The sequence below is a fragment of the Podarcis filfolensis genome, assembly GCF_964270895.1.
Source record: "Podarcis filfolensis genome assembly, chromosome: 8".
In the NCBI taxonomy this organism is placed as follows: Eukaryota; Metazoa; Chordata; class Lepidosauria; order Squamata; family Lacertidae; genus Podarcis; species Podarcis filfolensis.
This window is the reverse complement of record NC_139611.1, coordinates 17348775-17371553: the sequence shown is the minus strand read 5'-3', so window position 1 is coordinate 17371553 and position 22779 is coordinate 17348775. Positions and strand designations below refer to the sequence as shown.

Genomic DNA, 22779 nt, shown 5'->3' with positions numbered 1-22779 from the left:
GCTAATGCACTTGTAGTAGAATCAGATGGTTGGTCCTCAGTTGCCCTCCCAGACAGAGTATGGAAATTAAGATGAGGCCTTTTCAGATTTCCCTTTGGAAATTTCTCTCTCTCTCTCTCTCTCTCTCTCTCTCTCTCTCTCTCTCACACACACACACACACACACACACACACACACACACTTGCTGTGTTAGCAATTTTTCACAAATCCATTTTGGATTTGGTTTTTATCTGCTGCTGGTTTTAAACAAACTGCCATTGTGACAGTTGTCATTATTTTTGTAAGCCACTATGTGGTGGTCCCAATCTTGCTGTCAAGCTGATCAGAGAGACCACCCAGGCCTAGTATGTCCATAGCATCCTAAAAGCTGCATGAGGTTATTTCAAATCTAGGATGAGTCAAATAGTGATGCTGTTTGGACATGGATTATTCTCTGAGTCCCTTAAGAAATCCACAGCCTACACAGCACTGGGGGTGGGGGGCGTGAGCGAACTTCATGACACCCCTGCAGGGTCCCTCTTTCTCTTTACAGAGTTGATCTGGTCCGGAGCAAACAATCAGGGGTCTAAATAAATAAATAAGATCATGAAGTTCCTAGGGCGGAGCTTTAAGAACTCCTTACAAATAAGAGAACAGCTTGAGGTCTGGCTTTTGCCGACAGTGGAGGCCTGCCAAATGGAGCTGGGAAGCTGGGGAGGGGGAAAGATGAGATGATAAGCGGAGACTGACAGCAGCAATGCCAAGCTAATGATCGCCATTCTGCGCGCCCACAGCGCTCACTTTTTAGGGAGTGAGGTTTCATTCTTCATTAAGAGCGCTTTGCCTTCCTTTCTGATTTGTAAGGCTCCATTCTCTGTCTTTTAAGGCTGGCTGTTGATCAAAGCCGGGAGCTGAAATATCAGCGGCGCTTTCAGCATATAAAAGCAACTTGCAGGGGGCAAGGGAAGAGGAAGGAAGGAGGGAGGGAGGGAAGGAGGGAAAAGAGTCTTCAGAAACAGGATGGCAGAGTCTAAGCACGGCGTGAATTTCTGTGCGGAAAGCATCTTTTTTCATCGTGAGGGTCTCATTCCCTTCTGGGCAACCTCTTGAATGTCACTTGCCTATAAGCCACCCTGGGAAACTTTTTTTGGGGGGGGGGCTGAAGAGTGTGGCAAAAATGCTTTAGAAAAAGATTAACAGGTAGGGCTTAACCCCTAGGCATGTGGGAGTTAGGTAGAGCAACACTCTCTTATCTACATCCTGGTCATGCTACGCAAAGGTCAGCTTCCAACTGAGAATAGGAAGTGTCACTCTAGCCTTTCCTTAGCTCTGTAATGACAGCAAAAAGAGCAGGAGATGCTTCAATAAGCCAGGGAGTCAGTTGGCCTGCACTACAATTTGCTTAAGCAACACTGTTACTGCACCGCCCTCTCTTCCAGATCTTCTCTTGAATGCTCCCTGCTTTCAGATGCTCCCAGATACTCAGTGGCCCTTACACCATAAAACAGCCCACTGTTTGTCTACCTTAATCCAGCCCACCTCCTTGGCAAGAATGCATGGGCCTGGCTGATTGAGAATTCTCCATAAGCAGGAGGTCTGGAAGCAGCCGGGTGATGCAGAACTCCTGCCTGCCCGAAGCGCGCTAAGAAAAAGTGCCACCCATTCGGGACTTAGACAAGACCCATTCGCTGACACAGCCCCTTAGTTACACTGCAGCAGCCCATTGCCACAGTTAAACTGTCTTCATAGGTAAGTAAAAGAGATTCTGACGCTCGGAGCTTGCGCCCTTTTATTCCTGAGCTTTTCGCAACCCCAGAAGAGAAGGAAAAGGAGGAAGGAAACGGGCTCACAGTAGCCATTTTTATTGGCCTAGCTCCCAACCTCAGAATGCCAAGACTTTGGCTGGCACAAGTTTCTCCCTTTGTTCTGGGGCTGCCCTATAAAGCTTCCAGGCCCTAGATGTGCTGTCTGGAACCTCAAAGCAGCAGCTCTTCACCCTGCTCTTTGGACTATAATGGGGAGCACATTCAGGCTGCTGCCTTTACTACTACCACCACCCCCTGCCTAATTTGTGCCCCATTAAAGCCACATTCTCTGCAGCTGCCCATTAAGCTGCAAATACTCTGGACAGGGGCTACAATGCCACCATGCAACGTATGGGCCTAGCACGCGGCTGGTGCCGAGTTCAAACAACAGAGGAATGGCACCAGGACGCTGCCTGCCTGCTTGCTTTATCTTGATTGACAAAGCCCTCAGAATCTCTGCCGAAGCCACCCGAGGGGGAAAAAAACAACAACAAGCACATCTGACACTGAAGCAGCTAAGAAGCTCGTTTTCCTGGCAGCCGGGTTGGGACAACCCAGGCGAGACAGACCAGGGGGCGGCCCAAGGCAAATCCACAGAACTCTCTCGCGCCCGAGGGCTTTGCCGCTGAAAAGCCGACACAGGGAAGGAAAGAACCGAACTCCGCTTATTCTACGGCTGCGGCATTAAGGAAGAAAGAATACATTCCCCGCACCGCTTTGGCTAATTAGGTACTGGCTGCTAAGAGACTGATGCAGCAGCTGCTGATCTGTGGGGTGCGGGAAACCTCTGCCTCTTCCTACAACCCCCCAAACCGATGAGATGGTAAGGAAAAGATTGGAAGAGGTTAAGCAGAACAGGAGCGGCAGCAGGTCCCCTCACCACTTCGTCTTCCGTCCAGCACTTCTCAATGAGTTTGGGCACAGGCTTCTTCACCAGGCGCTGGAGGGCTTTGCCGGCATCGTAGTTGCTTTCATGTAGCTAAAAGGACAGAGAAAGAGAGAGAAAATGTAAACCAGATCAGCTACATAACCCAAGAGAAAAGGCAGCTGGAGTCAGAAGAAAAAGATGCTCTCCACTTCATTTTAGGGAACCTCCTCCCCCCCCCAAAAAAAAGATCCACAGACAAAGGAGATATTTAGGGTGGGTGGGTGTGCACACCACTCACCCACTTATTCCACTGGAAACAAAAATATGCCAAAACCAACAGACTTTTAAAAAGAAACCAGTTCCTGCACAGCCCTCCCTGGTTCATATTTAGCCAGATGGATGGAAAAAATTACCGTTCCAGAGGTTAGTATTTGCTTGAGGAACTGAGGAAAGGAATTCTGTGTGTGTTTGAAATTCACACCAAGCCCTCCACAGGTGCTGGTTGTTCCATATATTGGGGAGGCGGGGGAGGTGTCTGGAAGCTGTGTGCCATTGGATTGAATCAGATATTAGTCCTACTCAGTGCAGGGCCACTGAAATTACCAGGCATGGCTAACAACTCCATTAATCTGAGTGGGTGTGAGTATGACTTTATTGGCTACAACCCATAATATTTCGGGGGCGGGGCAGGGTGGGGGTGGGAGAAGCTTGTTCATATGGCAATTGCAGTTTTCGTATTAGGTTCCCACAGGATTTGCAAGGGCTCTACCTTGAAGATTTTCCATAACTGACACCAGGAATTTGGGAAGAAAAACAAGGCAGGATTAAAGCCCATCATGCCCACCATCTGGTGCCTGTAGTGCTCATTTAAAAATGTGGCAGGCCCTGCAAAACAGCGCACTGGGCCTAAATTTGTTGGAAGACTCAGGATGGATAAAAGACAGGACTTCATCACGGCGTGCATAAACTATGGAACACGTTCCCACAGGAGGCAAGGATGGCCACCAAGACGAGCACCCTAGTGTGCACTGAATTCAAAAGAAGTCAGCTGATACCATTAACTCTCTGGAACCCCCGACACTAGGAGATCCCTTGTTCAAATTTGCAGTTCCCAAGCAGATCTCACCCACTGCTCCCAAGCAGCCGAAATCATGCCTAGGACCCCCAGGGCAGAGGAAACAGCATGTCCAAGTGGAAGCCCAAGGCTGGAGCCATACGGCATGTGAGGTTGACTACCCCTCAGCTCTACTGGTGCGTTCAGGAAGACGTGGGGCAGCAGAGCCAACTATAAAGCTGCTCACTTGAAGCCTGGCCCTTGCCAAAGCAGCACCTTCTCCTCTTGTGCTCCCTGGGACTTTTTGCTAGAAAGCTCCCCTACTGTCCAGAGCAGGGGTAGGCAACCTAAGGCCCGTGGGCCGGATGCTGCCCAATCGCCTTCTAAATCTGGCCCACGGACAGTCTGGGAATCAGTGTGTTTTTACATGAGTGGAATGTGTGCTTTTATTTAAAATGCATCTCTGGGTTATATGTGGGGCATAGGAATTCGTTCATTTGTTGTTGTTGTTGTTGTTTAGTCGTTTAGTCGTGTCCGACTCTTCGTGACCCCATGGACCAGAGCACGCCAGGCACTCCTGTCTTCCACTGCCTCCCACAGTTTGGTCAGACTCATGTTTGTAGCTTCGAAGACACTATCCAGCCATCTCATCCTCTGTCGTCCCCTTCTCCTTGTGCCCTCAATCTTTCCCAACATCAGGGTCTTTTCCAGGGAGTCTTCTCTTCTCATGAGGTGGCCAAAGTATTGGAGCCTCAGCTTCACGATCTGTCCTTCCAGTGAACACTCAGGGCTCATTCGTTCACCCCCCCCCCAAAAAAATAGTCCAGCCCACCACATGGTCTGAGGCACGGTGGACCGGCCCACGGCTGAAAAAGGTTGCTGACCCCTTGTCCAGAGCATCTGCCTGCCTCGCCAGACAGCTCCTTTACCTCCCTGTCAAAGCAGGATTTTGAGCCACCTAGTGAGGGTGGGCGGGGAGGAATGGGGGCACACCAGGCAAGTGCACCCGGTGCCACAAAGGGCTTGCAGGAAACGGGTCCCTGTGGGCAACTCCCTTCAAGAACACTGCAACCCCTGCAAGCAACAAGCCTTGAGCTTAAACAAGGCACTGGTGCCACAGAAGACCCTTTAACGCTGTATCACGCTGCTAAGAGTCAGGGAGAAACAGAGCCCAGCGAGAACTGCTTAGGTGAACCTTCTGCCTCTCAAAAGGATTGCCGCAGGTTTTGTCAGTAAATAGAAGCTTTTATTTGTAAACCTGCTGTTGCTGCCGCTGCCACCACCACCAGCGTCCATGCCAGGCCCATGACTATACTGGCAAGAGAACGGAAGAATGATTTCTTCCCCTTTTTCCTAGACCACAAGCCAGGATATACAGCTAAGATAACAGATCCTGCTGAGCCTGAATTCTGACAGGCAAAGGAAGCTGGCATGTCTCAAAATGCTTTTAATGCTCAGTACATGCGCCTGGGCGCCTGCCTCAGGTGCGCTCTTTTTTCAGGCTTCCACTCTCCAACCTGTAGTATTACCATGTCCAAAAGCCAGAAAAGACTCCTGCTTGTATTTCTATTTATCAAACATGACCAATGTGCCGATTTATATGAAGAAAAGTAAGGAGGCCCCGTTTATCAGTTCCTGTTGTCCTTGACCAATGGCTGTGCTAGCTGATGGGAGATGGAGTTCAGAAACACCTGGAGGGCCACGCCTGCCTTAAATGAAACCCACAAACACCACGCCCGTCCAGCTGTTCCCAATTTTGGCTGTGGGTGCCCTAGTAGCCTTCAAAAGACAGTAGTCCTCATAAAACATATGGGTGCCTGCACCCTCTGCCTGCCAGGAAGCTTAAAACTGAATCAAGGCTGATTGGTTGCCTAGTTGAGCTCTGTGGCATGCAAGTATAAGTCAAAGAATGGCACTTCTGGCCACTGCTGATGTGGACACTTTCAACACACTTGGGCCACTGGATGATACAAACAGCTTACAGGTGCCACAAGACCCTACCCCACCATAAAAAAGTTGCCACCACCCATCTAATGTGAGAGTTTGGTCAGCCTCCAGATGGGTGGTTGGGGGTGCTGTGCACAGTAGCCACAAGCAACTCCAGACTGTCCCACCTTACATCTGTGATTAGGCTGAAGAACCTATGAGACAGAAGAGATGATTCTCAGTCAGGTCTATTTTGAGAAGGAGGAGGAGGAGGAGAAAGAAAACTAAGCCTTGTCTGAAAGCAGGATTTTTCGTTTGGCGAGGTACTCCAGTCCCTGCCTCCCTATTCATGACTCATGGAAGGAATCTATTTTTGCCCGGAGGAACGGAACAAATTAATTTCCTTCCTTTCCTTTTACTGAACAAGCTTAACAAACTGGAAGGAGAACAGGGGCCGAAGGAGGCCAAGAACAATGGGCGGATGGCCGACTGCTCCAGGCTGGAGAAGCTGGAGGATGCTTTGGGACAGGCTTTCCCAACCTGGTGCCCTCCATATACTTTGGACTACGATTCAGCACACACTGGGCTGGGGCTGATAGGAATTGTAGCCCAAAAGATATGGAGGGCACCAGGTTGGGAAAGGCTGGTTCCGAGGCGTTTGTGGGACTCATACAATCAGGCCCCACACTGTGAGTCTGGAGCCAGTTTTACATGTTTTCACTTGCTCTCCAGCTGTTCAGTATAGGTGCGCAGTGTGGCTCCACCCACTTGGAACTCAAGCTCCTGAGCATGTCCACGGCATGTTCGTGTACACGTACACACACAGGCCTGCCGTAGTCCTGCCAACACGCACATCTTTAGTGCTGTCGCAATCCCACACCTACACATGATCAAGTATGTCAAGAACAGCTCAAATGTATGAGAGTGGCATTGATCTTGCTCGCCCTTGACCAAGGTCAGACGATTGGGGTCCATGTAGCTGATACTGATGAGCAGCGGCTTTCCAGGGTTTTCAGACATTTTTTTTCTAATACAGAATAAGATATTTGTAGCTTTTATGTTTAGCAACTTCTCTGCAGAGATCAGCATTCCTGAACTCCTCCCAGCTCTGAAAACTGCCATCCGTGTATCGTGATGTTTAGCTGGTGGTATATCCCAAAGTTGAAAACCAGCTCCGTCCTTATTTCAGACATTGTGATATATCAGTATATTGCGATGTTTGGCTGGTGATATATCGCGGTGTTGAAAACCAGGTATTGGCCAACCCTAGTTCTCTCACTGGTTCTAGTGCTTAAAGCCTTAATTAAGGAGCCACATTAGTACACACTGCAGCAGTTGTAGGGAAATTGTGGTCCTCTAGATGTTCCTGAACAACTCCTGTCTGCCCTGGCCATTGGCCATTCTTCCTAGGGCTGGTAAAGAGCATAAGCTCAGCATCCGTTGCTCTACAAAATAAATTAATCAAGAATCCCATTTCTTATGACAAAAGAGCTCTCTCAAAGGCATTAAATAGAAAACTAATTTACATGGAAGCGAAGTACAACTGACTAAACGAAGTCCTTTATCCATGCACTGCTTATGAACGGAATCCTCAGACAGGGTGGTATTCAACTTTTACTCAGAGTAGACCTACTAAAATCAATGGACCTGCCTTAGCCTCATTCATTGCTGTGGGTCTACCCTGAGTACCACCCACCAAATGGAAGTGTGTAGGCCATACATACACACAAGATGCAAGTCATTTATATAGTTGCCCCCCCCCAACACAAAGGGGTGTTACACAGAGACACATGTAGAAACAAAATATAAAAAGTAAGATAAAAGAATGAGAATGGATAAATTTATATCCAGCAATTTGAATAATTCCAAATATTCATTGATGCCGAATATATATTTATTGGAATTTTACAGACCACTATCCATTGAAGAACCATTTTGTGATTTAACATACATCTTCTCTCTCTCTCTCTCTCTCTCTCTCTCTCTCTCTCTCTCTCTCACACACACACACACACACACACACACACACACACAAATAAATGAAGAACTACCAGTATGTGCCTTTTAAATCACAGCACTTCTTTCCTGCTGCCCTGCCCACATCCCTCAGCTACGACAACAGACATTAAGCAGCTCTGGATCTCAGGCAAGAGCTTATTAGCATAAACTCCACCACATTAGTACAAGGGCTGGGGTGGCTTTCTTCTGCACTGGGGGTGGGGTGTTGCATTTTGACACCCGCTTTGCAACAGAGCTGCCATTTTCTGGCTGCGTGATACCGCAAATAAATTCTCCTCTTGGCATGGCTCAGCTGTCAAGCACCTCTGTTCGGTAATGAATCCATGAATTACGTCTTGCCGCTCTGACATCCCTGGGTCTTGCACATCAAAATATTGTTCTTCAGTTGTAATTTATAACTTAATTTAAACGTCCCTTTCCTCGTGACCTTTCCCTACATCAGAAGAGCATCACATCTGGCAGCTCCAGCTTCAGCAAGGCACTCTTCTGCAATTACAGTCATTATGAGCCCTGCCTGAAAGCCATCGCAGGCGCCGGGGCCTCAGTTCCTGCTACAATATTAAATAATTGGAGTCCATTAAGAACACAGCTAAATTTCAGACTGACGTTCACAGGAGGGAGGGGGCAGGAGGAACCTGAACAGGAGCAAAAGCGTTGCCAGGCTAACATAAAACCTTTCCATTAAACAAGGCAGAACTGACCAAATATCCTTTAAGCAGGTGGCATTTCCAGGGATTACCCCAGTTGAAATGGAGTCACTGTAAAAGGCCTGGTATACTTAAAACATTTTAAGAACTGCTGTTGAAAAGCAGTGTAAATATCTTTTAAATGAACGCATGGGTTGTGTTGTTGTTGTTTTAAAAAAAACCTCTGCATCCAAGCAATCAAAATCCTGTGAAAAGTTTAATTCTGCAATCTGAATGAAATTGTGACCACAAATTATATTGAGGGCAATGAGACTATGGCTAAGAGTTGTAGCTTGCAGCAGGTACCATCAACTCACACAGCCCATGGGGCAACTATGCACCACCACCAGCTAATTTACGTAGCCTTGGATGGTGCAACCGAAGATATTTTCCTGTCGTATGCAACAGATTCCACATTTTAAACAGCACTAGGAGAACATTTATCTAAGATCAAGGAGCATCCTCTGTGATGTGATGCGTTAAGCAGAGGCAACAGCATAATATTTTGCATGTAGGTTGCATCGTGTACATCCCAAAACATTTATGATTTGACTAGTTTACCAGTCAGGTGGAAGGTTATAAACTGTAAGCATTATATATGAATGACTAAGGATTGTCCACAACAAGGATGTGAAACCATGGTTTGGAACTGATTGCAAGCGATGGCTTGGATTAACTATTACCAAGCATTACAACTGCAATGGGCAAGCCACGCTGAAGGCCTCTTCAACTTCTCCACTTACAAGGTGACAAGACCTTGTATGAGGTCGACGACACTGTATGAGGTCAGAGCTTAGCAAAGCAAGCTAAATCACACTGCCGCTGTATGTTTGGGATCTTAACCTGCAAAGAAGCCATGGTTATGTAAGCAGATCACCCTCCACCGTTCTATGCAAGACTGACTGCACCGTTGGCCAACCAGCCCCTGATCTGAAGCATCAGGGCTTCCTTGAGCATGAAATGCTGACCACTGGCCAAACATACCTGCTAACATACCTCTAAATGGTTTCCCTATGCTTTCAATGTGGTTGTCTGTGAAGTTAATGTACAAGATCTAGTCGGAGGGCAAGTTAAGCAAACCAAAGCAGGAAGTAATTTGTCTGGGTGACATCTTGCTTGTAACTGAATATCCCTCAACAGGCATTAAGCTGCCTTGGGTGTCATTCAGGAAAACAGGCTGCCATGTAATATTGCGGTTTATGGAAACGTCCCACTACTCCTTGTTATTAATAAAGAGGAACAATCAGCGAGATGAACATGAATCTCCTGCATACAAAGGGGAATGAAGTAAAAGTTATGTTCGTTAAAGAGCAGGTTTAAAAAAAAGGGAGGCAAAATGCAAAGGCGCTGGGCTGCAAGTAGTACTACCAGCACCAATATTACTACTATTATATATACCATTTAATTGCTATGGTGACTTCTAATCTTAAAATCAGTTCCATACACACAAAAGCATGTCACACACACGTTCCCTGATTCCACAATCAAGAGGAAGCCCCTTTGCATTTGTAGTGGCCATTAGCTCCAAGTCACTATAAATGCCACCAGGTAGACTAGCTCTCACTTGTCTCAGCAAGGAGGGAATTGAAGCTGCCCACTCATTCTCCCAGCAGCCTTGAGGCTTCTCGCTGGGAAAAACCAAGGAAGTCACTATCTTGGGATATTCTCCTTCTTTCTGATCGCCTCACAGGTAGGTGGAAGGGTAGGGTTCACCTTCCTAATTCCAGTGGACTGGAAAAAGCAAAGAGTGTCGAAGCAAGGATTCTTCAACATCAACTTCGTTGGACTGGTCATGTTGTGCAGATGCCTGATGATAGTCTTCCAAAGCAACTACAGTGGTACCTTGGGTTACAGACGCTTCAGGTTACAGACTCTGCTAACTCAGAAATAGTACCTTGGGTTAAGAACTTTGGTTCAGGATAAGAACAGAAATCGGGTGGCGACAGAGGCGTGGCGGCAGTGGGAGGCCCCATTAGCTAAAGTGGTACCTCAGGTTAAGAACGGACCTCCAGAACGAATTAAGTTCTTAACCTGAGGTACCACTGTACTCTATTCCAAACTTAAAAATGGAAAGCGTAATACTGGTGGTCAACAAAAGAGGTTTAAAGACTCTCTCAAGGCAAATCTAAAAAAATGTAGTATAAACACCGACAACTGGGAAACACTGGCCTGCGAGCGCTCCAATTGGAGAACAGCCTTTACCAAAGGTACCATGGACTTTGAAGACACTGGAACTCAGGACAAAAGGGAGAAACGAGATAAGAGGAAGGCACACTTGGCAAACCCTCACCGTGATCAATTTCCACCTGGAAACCTATGTCCCCACTGTGGAAGGACGTGTGGATCCAGAATTGGCTCCAGAGTCATTTACGGACTCATTGTTAAGACCGTGTTCATGGAAGACCATCTTACTTGGCTATGAGTGGTCACCACAGAAGAAGTGTTCACCTTCCAAATCCTGAGAATCTCCATTTCCATTTTTAAAAAACCACACACACAAAGGTTTCTATCCCTTAATTTATTTCTTACTACACTTACACCCCACCTTTCACCCACAGAGCTCAAAGTGGTGTACATGGTTCTCCCCTCCCTCAGTTTATCCTTACAACAACCCTGTGATGTAGGTTAGGGCGGCTGAGAGATGGTGACAGGCTTGATACCACCCAGTGAGCTTCATGGATAAGTGGCTATCACCCTAGGCCCCAGATAACCCTAGTCCAGTATGCTTACATTTTTTAAAAAAATTGATTTCTTTTCTTTATAAATTTGTTGGGTGAATAGCCTGAGCCTGGGACAGGTATTTTTAACTCTGGGAGTGGTCAGTTTTTAAAATATACATTTGCATTTATTTTTGATCTAGAAGAGGGAGCCAGTCTGGAATTTTCTCCCCTAAATATTCAGCCCACCAGTTGGTTCTCCTTTGGCTCCGTGGGGCAGAAACCAGTCAGCCTTGCAATTCACCATGCAGAGACCTTCCCTCGCCAGATTGGCAGATCTGGGACACCTGTTTGCCACCAGGCAGCAGGAAAGGATTTCTAAGTCAACGTTTTAAAAGATTTCTTGCTCAGGAGCTTTTGAGCACTCAAAAGAAATAGCGCAAGAGCATTAACGAGCTCTCTGCTTGGGGATAAACAAACACTTTGTGAGGTGCCCCCCCATGCCTGGGATCCTTTAAAAATAATAATTCAGTTTTGCCTATTATCACGCCTCTCAGGCCACAGCTGGGAGCCTGCTACTTATGAACAATAGTGGTCCATCCATCCAAAATGCCAGAAGGCTAAAAATCCAACCTTGAAACCCTGGAAAGCCTCTGCCAGCCTGTGTAGACAATACTAAACTACATGGAACAAGGGTTTGAGCCAGTACAGGGCAGTTTCATATATTTGTAAGAGGTAAGACCACAAATGGTGGGTACCCAGGAAGGGATCTTCTTTGAGACAGCGCCCAGGAAATGAAGCTCCCTAAGATGGGAGCCCTGACCAATCCCCAAGCTTATGGTATCTTTCTGCAAAGCGGAGACTACTAACCCTGATGCCAACGCTCAAACTCCACTGTCAGAAGCAGGATTCTTTAGAATACCAGTTGCTGGAAACTGCAGGAGGGGAGAGTTACTGTTGCACTCATATCTGACTTCTGGGCTTCCAACAGGCATCTGACTGTCCACTCTGAGAACAGGATGGTGAGCGAGATGGGCCTTTGGCTTGATCCAGCACGCTTCTTCTATGTTCTTATGATGGGATCAAGCCAGACTGCTCTAAACATGGAAATTAAGAGCATAATGAAGAGCCCGCTGCATCAGACCGGTGGCCCGTCAAGTCCAGCATCCTGTTCTTCCAGTGACTGACCAGATGCCTCAATGGGGAAACCTGCAAGTGGGACCTGGTCACAAGAGCACTGCAGTTTTCATCAGTTGGTGTTCAGAAGCAATACTGCCTCCAACCGTCGAGGCAGAGCATAACTGATAGCCACCTCCTCTTTGATTTTCTTTTATCCTCTTTTAAAGCCAACTGAGTTGGTGGCCATTAGTGCTTCCCATGGGAGCGAGTTCCATGGTTCAACTATGTGTGCATGATGAAAAGTACTTTCATTTATCGGTCCTGAGACAGATACTTTCATAGGGCCATGACAATGGTGCTTTTTAAAATCTTATTAGCCTGAGAATTTATTCAGGGATTTTAAAAAATCAAAACTGTTGTCATTGTGAATCCACTCCCCCCAACACACAGCTCAATGAATGTACTGAAGTGTGGAATATGTTTATTATTTTATATAGGTCAAGAAGCCATAGGCCCGGCTACCACAGTTCCAGGAATAAACATGGGATGAAGCTCAGTCCCGCCCCCCGCCCCCCCAGTGTGTTGCAGTGTTACAATACAGTGGTACCTCGGGTTATGAACTTAATTCGTTCCTGAGTTCCGTTCTTAACCCCAAACCGTTCTTAACTTAAGGCTCACTTTTGCTAATGGAGCCTCCGGCGTACCATTTCTGTTCTCATCCTGGGGCAAAGTTCGCAACCCAGAGCAACTACTTCCTGGTTAGCAGAGTTTGTAACCCAAAGCGTTTGTAACCCAAGGTATCACTGTACATATAAAAAAGGGAGAGTTAGGGTGGCATCACCAGACCTGCTCTTTGAGTAATCCATTCAAAATGCTTGTATTATGATTTGGAGTAAAGCTGCATTGACTTTAGAAGCACACACACTGGAGGGAGGGAGAGGGCGGGAAAGGACATCTGAAGCAACAATATGTATTAAAATTACAAAGTAGAATTACACAGATGCAGCTATAAAATGTGAGCTTTCAGCTTCTGAATTTTAATTAAGGAAGTGATGTACAAGGCTCCCATATATTAAGGAGAAAGGGGTGAGAAGGAAAGACTTTTTCAAGATTTAGATGGGCGGGAGGGGTGGGGTGGGAGAAATGAATCCACGTGCATTTGAGATTAACCCTCCGAGCACTGAGAGATAATGAGAGAGAGAGAGAGAGAGAGAGAGAGAGAGAGAGAGAGAGAGAGAGAGAGAGAGAAACCCTGCTCTTACCAAGATGTCTGCATGTTTTCTGGTGTTCTCGTTAATCTGTTCTTTTATGTCTGCTGATCTGTGAGCTATTAAAGACAGACTCAATGTCAATTCTGCCTTTGATGCTCTTTGAGGGGAATCTTAATGCTCTCTTTCTGCCTGTTCAGACTACTTTTTAAAAGATGTATGCAACACACACGGAAGCTGGTGAGGGAAATCAAGTAACTGGCTGCAATAGTCCTCACAGGCTCTCTCTTTTTTTAAGGACAGAGGATGAGACTTCAGTGAAGACACCTGCCCTTTGGAGACCACAGCTCAGCTGTAGAGCATGTGCTTTGCATCAGTGGGGGCTGTCGCCCACTGGGACTGGTGGGGCAGAAGGCAAGGGAGCCTAACAGCATGGGGTGCCAGAGGCAATGGCAGATGGAGCCAACCTATTCTAGCTTGATCACCACACTCCTCCTCCCTGTTGGGTTCTACAAGGGGCAACATGGAGACTAAGCAGGAGGAAGCTGGCAGGTTGTCCTACCACCTTGGACTGGTTGAAAGTAAGATGGTAGGCAGGTTGGGGGGCTGGCAGTGGGCAGAATGAGGTTGGTGGGGCAGTGCCCCACTTGCCCTGATGGATCAGCCTCCGCTGCATTGCAGGTTACCAGGTTCAATCCAGGAGGCACTTCCAGATTTAAAAGAGCAGGTGGCATGAGATGGGACCTATTTTTCTCAGTCACAGACTCTGGGGCAGCATTCAAAACTCCCATTGTTCTAGGCACGTTTAGCGACAGGGAATTTCACTAATGCAAGCAGTGTCTGAACTCTGGGCGCAGGACTGAGCCTAAAATTTCAGATTAAAACTGCAGAGTGAAAGGAAAGGAGGACCTTTTTCTGCCTCCCCACTTCCAGCTACTCTCTGAAGACTGGAGAAGAGCCTCTCAGCTATGTATTCTTGTTATTTAAAAAATTAGCTTTGTACACAGCTTTGTACTCTTGTTATTAAAAATGTGCATCTAGACACTCCATTGTGGTGCCCATAACCTAGGATTAAGGTGCCATTTAGCTCCTAGCTTTCATATCTCTCTTTCTAACACTGCTCTGAGGCCAATGCCTGTCAGGGCACTAGACAATACTGAGCTTGATGGACTCATAGTCTAACCTGGTATACAGTTCCTATAACCCCCAGTAAGGAACCCCCCCAGTATAAACCCCCAGTAAGGAAGCCATGGGCAGACCCGAAGGGTGTGTTTCCTGCCCCAACCTACCCCCATCAGGCTATAGGAGAGGAAGAGAGATGGTGCCCTATAGGTGGAACTCCTTGCCCCAAGAGACTACTTTATCCTCCACCACGAACGTCAGGCATGGGGGGGCTCAGAGTGCCTGAGCACCCACAACGCAGGGCCCCCAAGCAACTTCCAAGGTCTTGCAAGGCCTCAAACAGCATCTCTGAGGCCTCGAAGATGCTTTCCAAGACCTGGAAAAGCCTCAGAAAGCATCTACGAGGCCTTGGAGATAGTGTCCAAGGCCTTCCGAGACCTCCAAACCAGACTTCCTGTGCCTCCGGAAGCCAGGTTCCGAGGCTGGGGGGCATGCGTGATGTCACGCTGTCACATTACAACGTGACGTCATTACATCATGCACACTGGGCACCCACAACCTGGGGCCCAAGTTGGCTCCCCTGTCCTTTTTCAACAAGCGTTTCTGCTTGATGTGTTGGTTGATTGATTGATTGATTGATTGATTGATTGATTGATTAATGATGCTGAACTTTTATGTTCTTGTATGGTGGGCTCACTATTTATAGGTTTGCTTCTAAAATTTTAAGCTGGCTTTGTAGAACAGGAAAGGAAATTATACATCTCCCAGCAGTTGCAGCCATACTGAGCAGGATTTAACACCCCCCTCCGCTGCTCATCAGCTGGTAAGTGAGGGTAAAATCCTGCAGTTTTGCCTGTGTGCACCAGTCCATTGTAGGGACCTGATGCACACAGCCAATGCAGAATCTGATTAGCAGGTGTGGGCCAATTTGACTCCTTGGTGTGCCAAGATCAGTGCACAGGCCAGAAATTCTCCACTCCCATTTCATACAACAAATAACAGAGTAAATGGGGGTGGGGGATCCAGATTGGGACCTTGGCTGGGGGTGGGGGCTTTAATCCAGCATCCCTGTTCTTCTGCCCCGCAACACCACAGTACTAATTGAGGTCCCTCGTGCTCACTATTAACACTTAAAACAAGACGAAGCCATTCATGCAATTGCTAATTGCACAGTGTCGTGTCTTGTTTGGCCCCCAGTCAGCCACACACCTCATTCATTAACCTGCCTTCCACCTTGATGAGAAGCACTGAGCACAAAAGGGGGCTGATAATTACCAGAACAAACAATTTCTGTCCCACTTGATTTGCTGCGAAAAGCATTAAAATGAAACCAGGTTTTTTTTTGAGGGGGGCACCCATCAAAGCCTGAGCCACAGAAGGAATAAAATATAAAAAAGCTGGAAAAATTTACCCATGCTATTAAGCAAATAATCACTGGAAGGAGTTGTTCGACTAGATAATATAAACGCTGCACAGCGAAAACTTCCCCTGCTCTTCATTTCTATCGGGTGTAATTAACAATAAATCATACTGAGGGTTACAGCACCCTGTTATTACATAAATAAAACACTAGCAAAGAAGCTTGTCAGGACTGATTTATGTGAAGTGCTGCTCTGAAGTTTATTGCATTTCCATAATAAGAAATCATAGAGCATATCAATTTTTTACCATTAATCTTTGGGGCTGCATATTATCATTTCTGAAGGCGCAGGAGCACACCCCCTTGGTACAACATGAGCCGCTTGCCAGTGACTCAGAGGACTGATCCTCAACCCACAAAGAGGAAAGGAAGGAGGAAGGCGGGCCAAGCGAGCAAAGGGTTGCCTCGCTGCTGTTGGGCTTTGCCAAGCGCCACCCCAGACCTGCTCAGCTCCGAGCCCAGGAAAGCCAAGCAATGTAGGGGCAAGTAACACACATAATCCTCCTGAATCATGGCTAGTGTTAGTACTAATCGTAGCCCTGTGGCCTGGAGCATCTCCTAGCAAGCGATGTCATCTTCTGTTCCTTACAACTATTCCATAAAGTAGAAAAGGAAGCAAGACTGCATATAAGCAGGTCTGCAGAATGCTGTGGCTAGACTGCTGATAGGGGCTGATGGTATGTGACACCTGTTAAAACATCTGCCTTGGCTGCCCATATCCTTCTGGGCCAAGGACCAACTTAACCCTTATAGTCCAGCTCATTCACTGTTTGTTGCCCCCCCCCCCCCAATGTCAGAGAGGCCTAACTGGCCTTCACCAGAAGTCCGGCATTTAGTACCACTGTCCCTTTGCCATGGGACACTCTTCCAAGTGGTGATTTGGCAGGCACCCTCACTTTTGACTTCCAGGCATCTCTTGAACAATCATTTATGCCGAAAAGCCCGCGGAGCAGTCTAAAATGCCACTTAAGTAACCAGGCATTTCAAATATTGCTTTCAACCATTCTATTTCTACGACACCTTTCTAAAGTTAAAGCCATGCTCAAAGAAGACACACAATGTATTAAAAAAATTACACTGCTACAAACATAGCAAAATTAGTCGTAAACAGTAAACAAGACATCAAAAAGTACACAACTGAATTGAACATTTTTTGCAGAAATCATAAAGATACAAAAAAAATATATTTGAAGTACTGGTTGTTGTTTTCATTACTATCTATCTACACCCGCTTTTCATTTTTCATAATCCTTTTACAGATGAATTATCTTTTTTTTTTTTTAGTACACGCACACAATAATAATAAAAAGGAGTTCAGCCTCCAGTGGGAAAGGTAAACTTGATACTGCTGCAGAAATTTATCAAAAGCAAAATTCAGGCTGAATTCAGCTGCAAAAAAACAGCTCTAAATATCCTGCCAGTGTTACCAAAACTTGCCGTGCGGCTATTTTCTCTGTAAAACAAACAAACAAACAAAGGTATTCCACAAATTTCCTGCTCTTATTTGGGCCTTGCAGGGGCCACCATCCAGATTACCACTCAGATCTCAATACCTGCTGAGCTCTAGTGATATTCAGTATCTACCATTGTGATCCACAGGCACTGCTGGGCCCCTACTGTGCTTCTCACAAATCTACAGCAGACAAATCCAGCAAGCAAGCAAGAAAGAAAGTGGTGCTCTATATTATTTATGTGGAAGAGAATTATGCACTGTGGCTACCTGTCATTGAAAATGTCAGCACAGAGGTAGCGTGTCTGGCTTGTGAACCACCAAACCTCCAAGTCAACTCTCTTATCTAAGTCACTAAAATGAGCTTCAGGGAAGATGTTCCTCTCTCCACATCAACACAGGAACAAGACACTTTGCTGCCTGGAGAAGAGTCTAAGCTGCACCCCTCCTTGCTGAACACTTCAGGTCTTGACGCATTCCCTGCTCTCCCAAGCTACAGTACCACCTCAATAAAGTTGCTTCACCTTGCCGTATGGCAGGGTACTTTTGCTGGCTCTTCTCAATCTCAGCTACCCCATCTGCAATATGGTGATTATTATTATTATTTATTATTTTTTTTGGAACGCCCTTCAGTTGAGTTATCAAGCTGGAGCCTTCTCTACAGTCTTTTGGGCACCTTCACAGCAGGTGATATAGGCAGCAGGGCTCATTTCATCAGCTCTGCTGGAGGCCCAGCTTCATCACTCACCTGCTGCCCCCTGAACTGTGCCACCTGGTCATTAGAAAAACAGCGATTTAAGAATTGGTGGTCTGTGTTTGATATCTCCCCTCTTCCTTCCCTGTTGCTTTACCCTTGTGTGTCATGTTTCCCCCCTCAAGTTTGTATTCCTGTGGGTACAGACTGTTGTGTTTTAACTGATTGTATGTAAGCCACTCTGGGAGCCTTTTGGGCTGAAAGGCAAGGTTCTAATGCTCTAAATAAAAATAAATTCAATAAGCCTTCTAAAATCTTTACCTAGTCGGTAACGGTATTGGACTTGAAGTGTTTTTATGCATGTACTGTTGTTCTTTCAAAGTGTTTTTATATTTATAATTGTTTCTTTAAAACAAAACATGTTTAATTCTGCAGTTGTTCTGTTTCCGGGAAGGTAGCTATGTTATTGAACAGCATTGAGGATCTTAAAGACAAACAAATGTAATGAACTTTTATGGACTGGAGTTCACTTTATCTGATGAATTTAGTCTTATCCTGAGTCATCACTGAGTGGTGGTGTACACAAGTTGTATACAGGGTGTGGTGGTAGAATTGTCAACAGCGAGGTCAGTAGGAAAGGAAACGCATTAAGTGAATGCTATTAAAAGTGAGCTGGGGGAGGAGAGCCCTGTTCCACTAGTAGGAGCCCTTGCACTGGCTTTCACTAGTGCACCATGTTAGTTGCACAGGTGAGTCCACATATTTATGTATTTGGATTTTCCCTACCAAGAGATATGGCTACTAAATGGCCCACCAATGGAAGTAATAAAGACGATTCCTGCACAAGCAACATCAAGCTTCCAGACTGCAATAGGATTAGAAATGTAATTAGAAAAGGAGTGGGTAGCAGGGAGAGGTTAGGATATGAACACCCAGTCTCTGTGGCACTGTAGCTGAGGCCATGGTAAAAAGCTGAATTCACAAAGCTCTTTGGTGATTAGCGGGTCTTCCTGCAGAAATCACAGCTTCTATGTGAGAAGTGATGGAGCAAGCTAAAAGCTGGAAAACTCACAGAAGCAGATGGCATCCCATCCCAAGGGAGAGCAAAGGAAATGTCAGTGCAAAATCACAGGGAAACTGAGGTCAATGTATTGTGTTGTGCCTAAAAAGGAACAACAACATAAAGCCCAATAAAAGCCCAAAACTGCAGGGGCAGAGTGTGTTTAGTCATAAGAAGTACCTTATGCTTGTGGATTTGGGTTCAAATCCCACTTTTTCCCAATTCTGAAAAACCATCAAGTGGTCTGGTATTGGGGCTGGGGAAGACTCTACCTGAGGCTTTAAGAAAGCTGCTACTGCTCAAGGTTGACCTGCCTTCATCAGCCTAGAATCCTCCAGCTGTTTTGCACTACAATTCCCATCAGCTGCAGCTGGAGGGCACCAGATTGGGGTAGAGTAGACAATATGCTGCTGTATACAGCCAATCCCATGACCCACCATTCAAAGGTGGAAAAGCAAACCAGAAAGGTGATTCTCACATTTTGGAAGACACTGAGGAAAGGGGGGCGGGCCTTAAGATGACCAAAGACCCATGGAGTAACCCAAAGTTGATGGGGGGGGGGGTAGAGACAGCAAACGATTTCAAGATTAGTGCAAAGTTAATGGCACGACAGCAGGAGACTTACTGTGTTGAGTGCGTTGAGAGTAGTGTCATCGCGGGAGGCTGCGACACACCCGTCTTCCGTGGATCCTCCATCGCACATCCCAGCAAAAGCTGCCATGCTCCTTGAAAGGACAGAAAAAGAACTGTTATTATGTTTGTCTAAAAAACGAAGAGAGTATTCAAAAAAGAAAAGCTGTAACTCATTGGGAGAGCAACTGCCTTGGCATGGAGAAGGTTCCAGCTGCAATCCCCATCATCTCCAGTTGGGCTGTGAGAGACTCCCTGACAGCGAGTGTGGATAATTCTGAGCTAGATGGACCAACGGCCTGACTCAGAATAAGGCAGTTCCCTATGCTTCTAAAAGTCTGCTGACAACAGTGCTCAGTTTTTGCAGGAGTTGCAGCTGAGCAAATTAAAATTTATACTACACCACAAGATTGGGAGATTTATCCCGAGCGCAAGATGTGGAATCCTTTGTGCATGCAGGAATTTAGACCTCAATCTCTGAGCAGGATGCTGCCGCCTGAAGCAGCAACTCCCCACTGCAGGGACGAGGGAGATGTGTTTGCTTCACGTTACCGTGCTGCCCTCAGGTACATGAGCAGGTCGCAGTCATTGACCCCAGGCATCCACACAAGCTCCTCGTGCTGCGTCACTGTGTCACTGTCTCCGGAAGGGAACGGCTGCAGCTCTGGGAGTTTGGCCTTGAGCGGAAAAAAATTCAAGAGGCAGAAGCAAGAGGATGTTTGTTAGCACACATGCAGACACTGGATTGTATTTCCGAGCTCCACCAAACATTTTATAAAGCAAGCAGAAATGGACATGTAAAATACTCGCCCCTAGTGTGAAAAACAGCCTCTAGGTGACCAAATGAAGGTGGCTTTTGTGTGTGTGTGTGTGTGTGTGTGTGTATTTTTGGAATGTGGCATTGTGCTTGTTTCCCACCCTTTCCACCATGCCCATTTCACAGCTGAGGAAGAGGCAGGTCATTTGCTTGATTGCTATCTCCTATAGCAGAGGTGAAGCTGAATTACATAGCCTCCTTGGAGACCTATAGTGCTTTGCCAAAAATATCCTCTTCCTCTGTCTTGACCCCTGCAATCCCATATCCAGTGCTAGATTTACATATAAGCTAAACAAGCTATAGCTTAAGGCCCCACTCTCTTGGGGGCCCCAAAAAAATGTAAAGGAAAAAAACTGGATGTACATTTCCAAAATATAAGATAAAAGACAAATAAAATAAAACCTACATACAGCAACAGTGTTTTGTGTTGTGTAGGCTCCTATTTGTTATGTGCAAATGGCTTTAGATACCTACTAGGTCCATAATATATATAAAATATATATATAGCATATATTCAACACAAAAAACAGCGACAATTTGTTGTTGACAAAGGACAGCTGGACATATAAAGGGCCCCATTACCTTCAGTAGCTTAGAGCCTCATCAAACTTAAATCTGGCCCTGCTCATATCCCTACATTCACTGCATCTTGGACCTGGAGATAACGGGACACCCCCCCCCCAACTGACCCCACAGGCATTTCCAGAGTGTGAGAATGTGCTGTGGCATGAAGGCACACTGTGCGCTTGCTGCAGGATTCAATTAGCAGCCTTGATCATTGACAGCAACGGTTGCAAGACAGTAAAAAGCTTTTCAAGCCTGTAATTACCTCTCACGGTTACAATGCAAAGCACATCTGAAAGGCTGTATTTTATATAGATATAGATACATATAGATACATCTAACCAGTAATTACATGCCACAGGTTCGGAAGACATTCTAGCACTCCACTTGTATTTTCCTCTGGTCTTTTTCTCCAGAGGGAAGAAAATGATGCATCAAACTCCACCACTGGTATGTTATAAAGTGGCTGTAACTTGCATCAGGAGGGATTGGAAGCAAATGGGCAAGCTCGGACGCTTTAATGTATGCCTGCAAAGGCCAAAAATGGACCTGAACATAGACACATTTATCTACCTTCCTGAAATAGTGCCAGCAGAACAAGAAGCTGTGAAGGCACCCCAAGAATATCCAGTAAAAGGAGGAGGTTCTCCTTCATTTGTAGTGGTCAATGTGGAAAAGCAACACTATCACAATGGAAGTATCCCTTTAGAGCAGTCTTCCAAGTCAGTCTACCAAAAGTTATTCGTCTCCCCTGCCTCAGCACACAAATACACACAAAATACTAGCCTACTTTTCTATAAAAATTATTGTTAGCAAACTGTAGCCTGAAAGCAGGAAGCTAATGTTTGAAAAACTTTCCTGCCTAGTCACCTGGAGTCGATAATTAACTTGCCATAGGTGAGTGAATTATTTCCAAGCCAGCTTTATAATGCAACAGGTTGGGACAGTCCAAAAATGCAACCAACTCTGTTTAAATCTAGGGGTTGGGTTCAAGTTCCTCGTCACACAAATATAAAAGTAGCGCACCTGGATCAGGCCAAAGGTCTGTCTAATCCAGCATTTGTTTACAACAGTGGCCAACCAGATGCCTCTAAGAGGACCCTAAGCAAGGAATGAAGGCAGCAGCCCTCCTGCGCCCTTTTCTTTGCCCCCCCCCCAGCAACTAGGATTAAATATGGAGTCTCCATGTAGCTATCATGGCTAATGGATGTTGACAGACCCCATCCTACATGAATGTGTCTGATATGCCACCTCCCAAGATGAAATGATCCTGCAGATTATATGAGGTACGTATATTCAGAAATAAGGCAATTTCTGCTAGACTGCGCGGTTTGTTTGGTTGTTATATGCAGGGTGGAACCCAATGTTGGGCTAAGTGAATTTTCTGTCAGCACAAGAATTCCTGCTTCTGCAACAGAACATTCTTCCCCGTCTCCTTCCTCCCCTCGGTATTATCCTAAATCTGTTCCAGTTTTCCCAGGTGTCTGGAGCAGATTTGGGGAGGGGGAAGGAGTCCCATTGTGCAAGGAGAAATCCTTGCATTGATGGGATAGGTTAGTTGAATACCACCCAAAGAGCCCCAATGTATCAGTTTTGCCCTATTTATTACATTTATACCCAACCTTTCCCCTCCAAGGAGTTCAAGAAGGTGTAAACAGTTCTCCCACTTTTCCATTTTATCCTCATAACAACCCTGTGAGG

General features: G+C 46.2%; 1 protein-coding gene and 1 long non-coding RNA gene across 33 annotated transcripts in view; one reads left to right on the top strand and one right to left on the bottom strand.

The window, feature by feature from the left end:
* The window catches only part of LOC310769620, a 343443-nt gene extending 332781 nt beyond the window's left edge, over window positions 1-10662 (top strand). The window contains exon 3 of the long non-coding RNA XR_014551746.1: window positions 10374-10662. This is a non-coding gene — a long non-coding RNA (uncharacterized lncRNA). The remainder of the gene's footprint in view (window positions 1-10373) is intronic.
* Window positions 1-22779, bottom strand: part of RERE (arginine-glutamic acid dipeptide repeats) — a 340184-nt gene that overhangs the window by 105826 nt on the left and 211579 nt on the right. For all 32 annotated transcript variants that reach the window (XM_083628418.1, XM_083628429.1, XM_083628432.1 and 29 more), the window contains 3 exons: window positions 20250-20374; window positions 19693-19792; window positions 2665-2763 (listed from right to left, as the gene is read on the bottom strand). In XM_083628418.1, the coding sequence (XP_083484544.1) occupies window positions 2665-2763; window positions 19693-19792; window positions 20250-20374 (324 nt within the window). The remainder of the gene's footprint in view (window positions 1-2664; window positions 2764-19692; window positions 19793-20249; window positions 20375-22779) is intronic.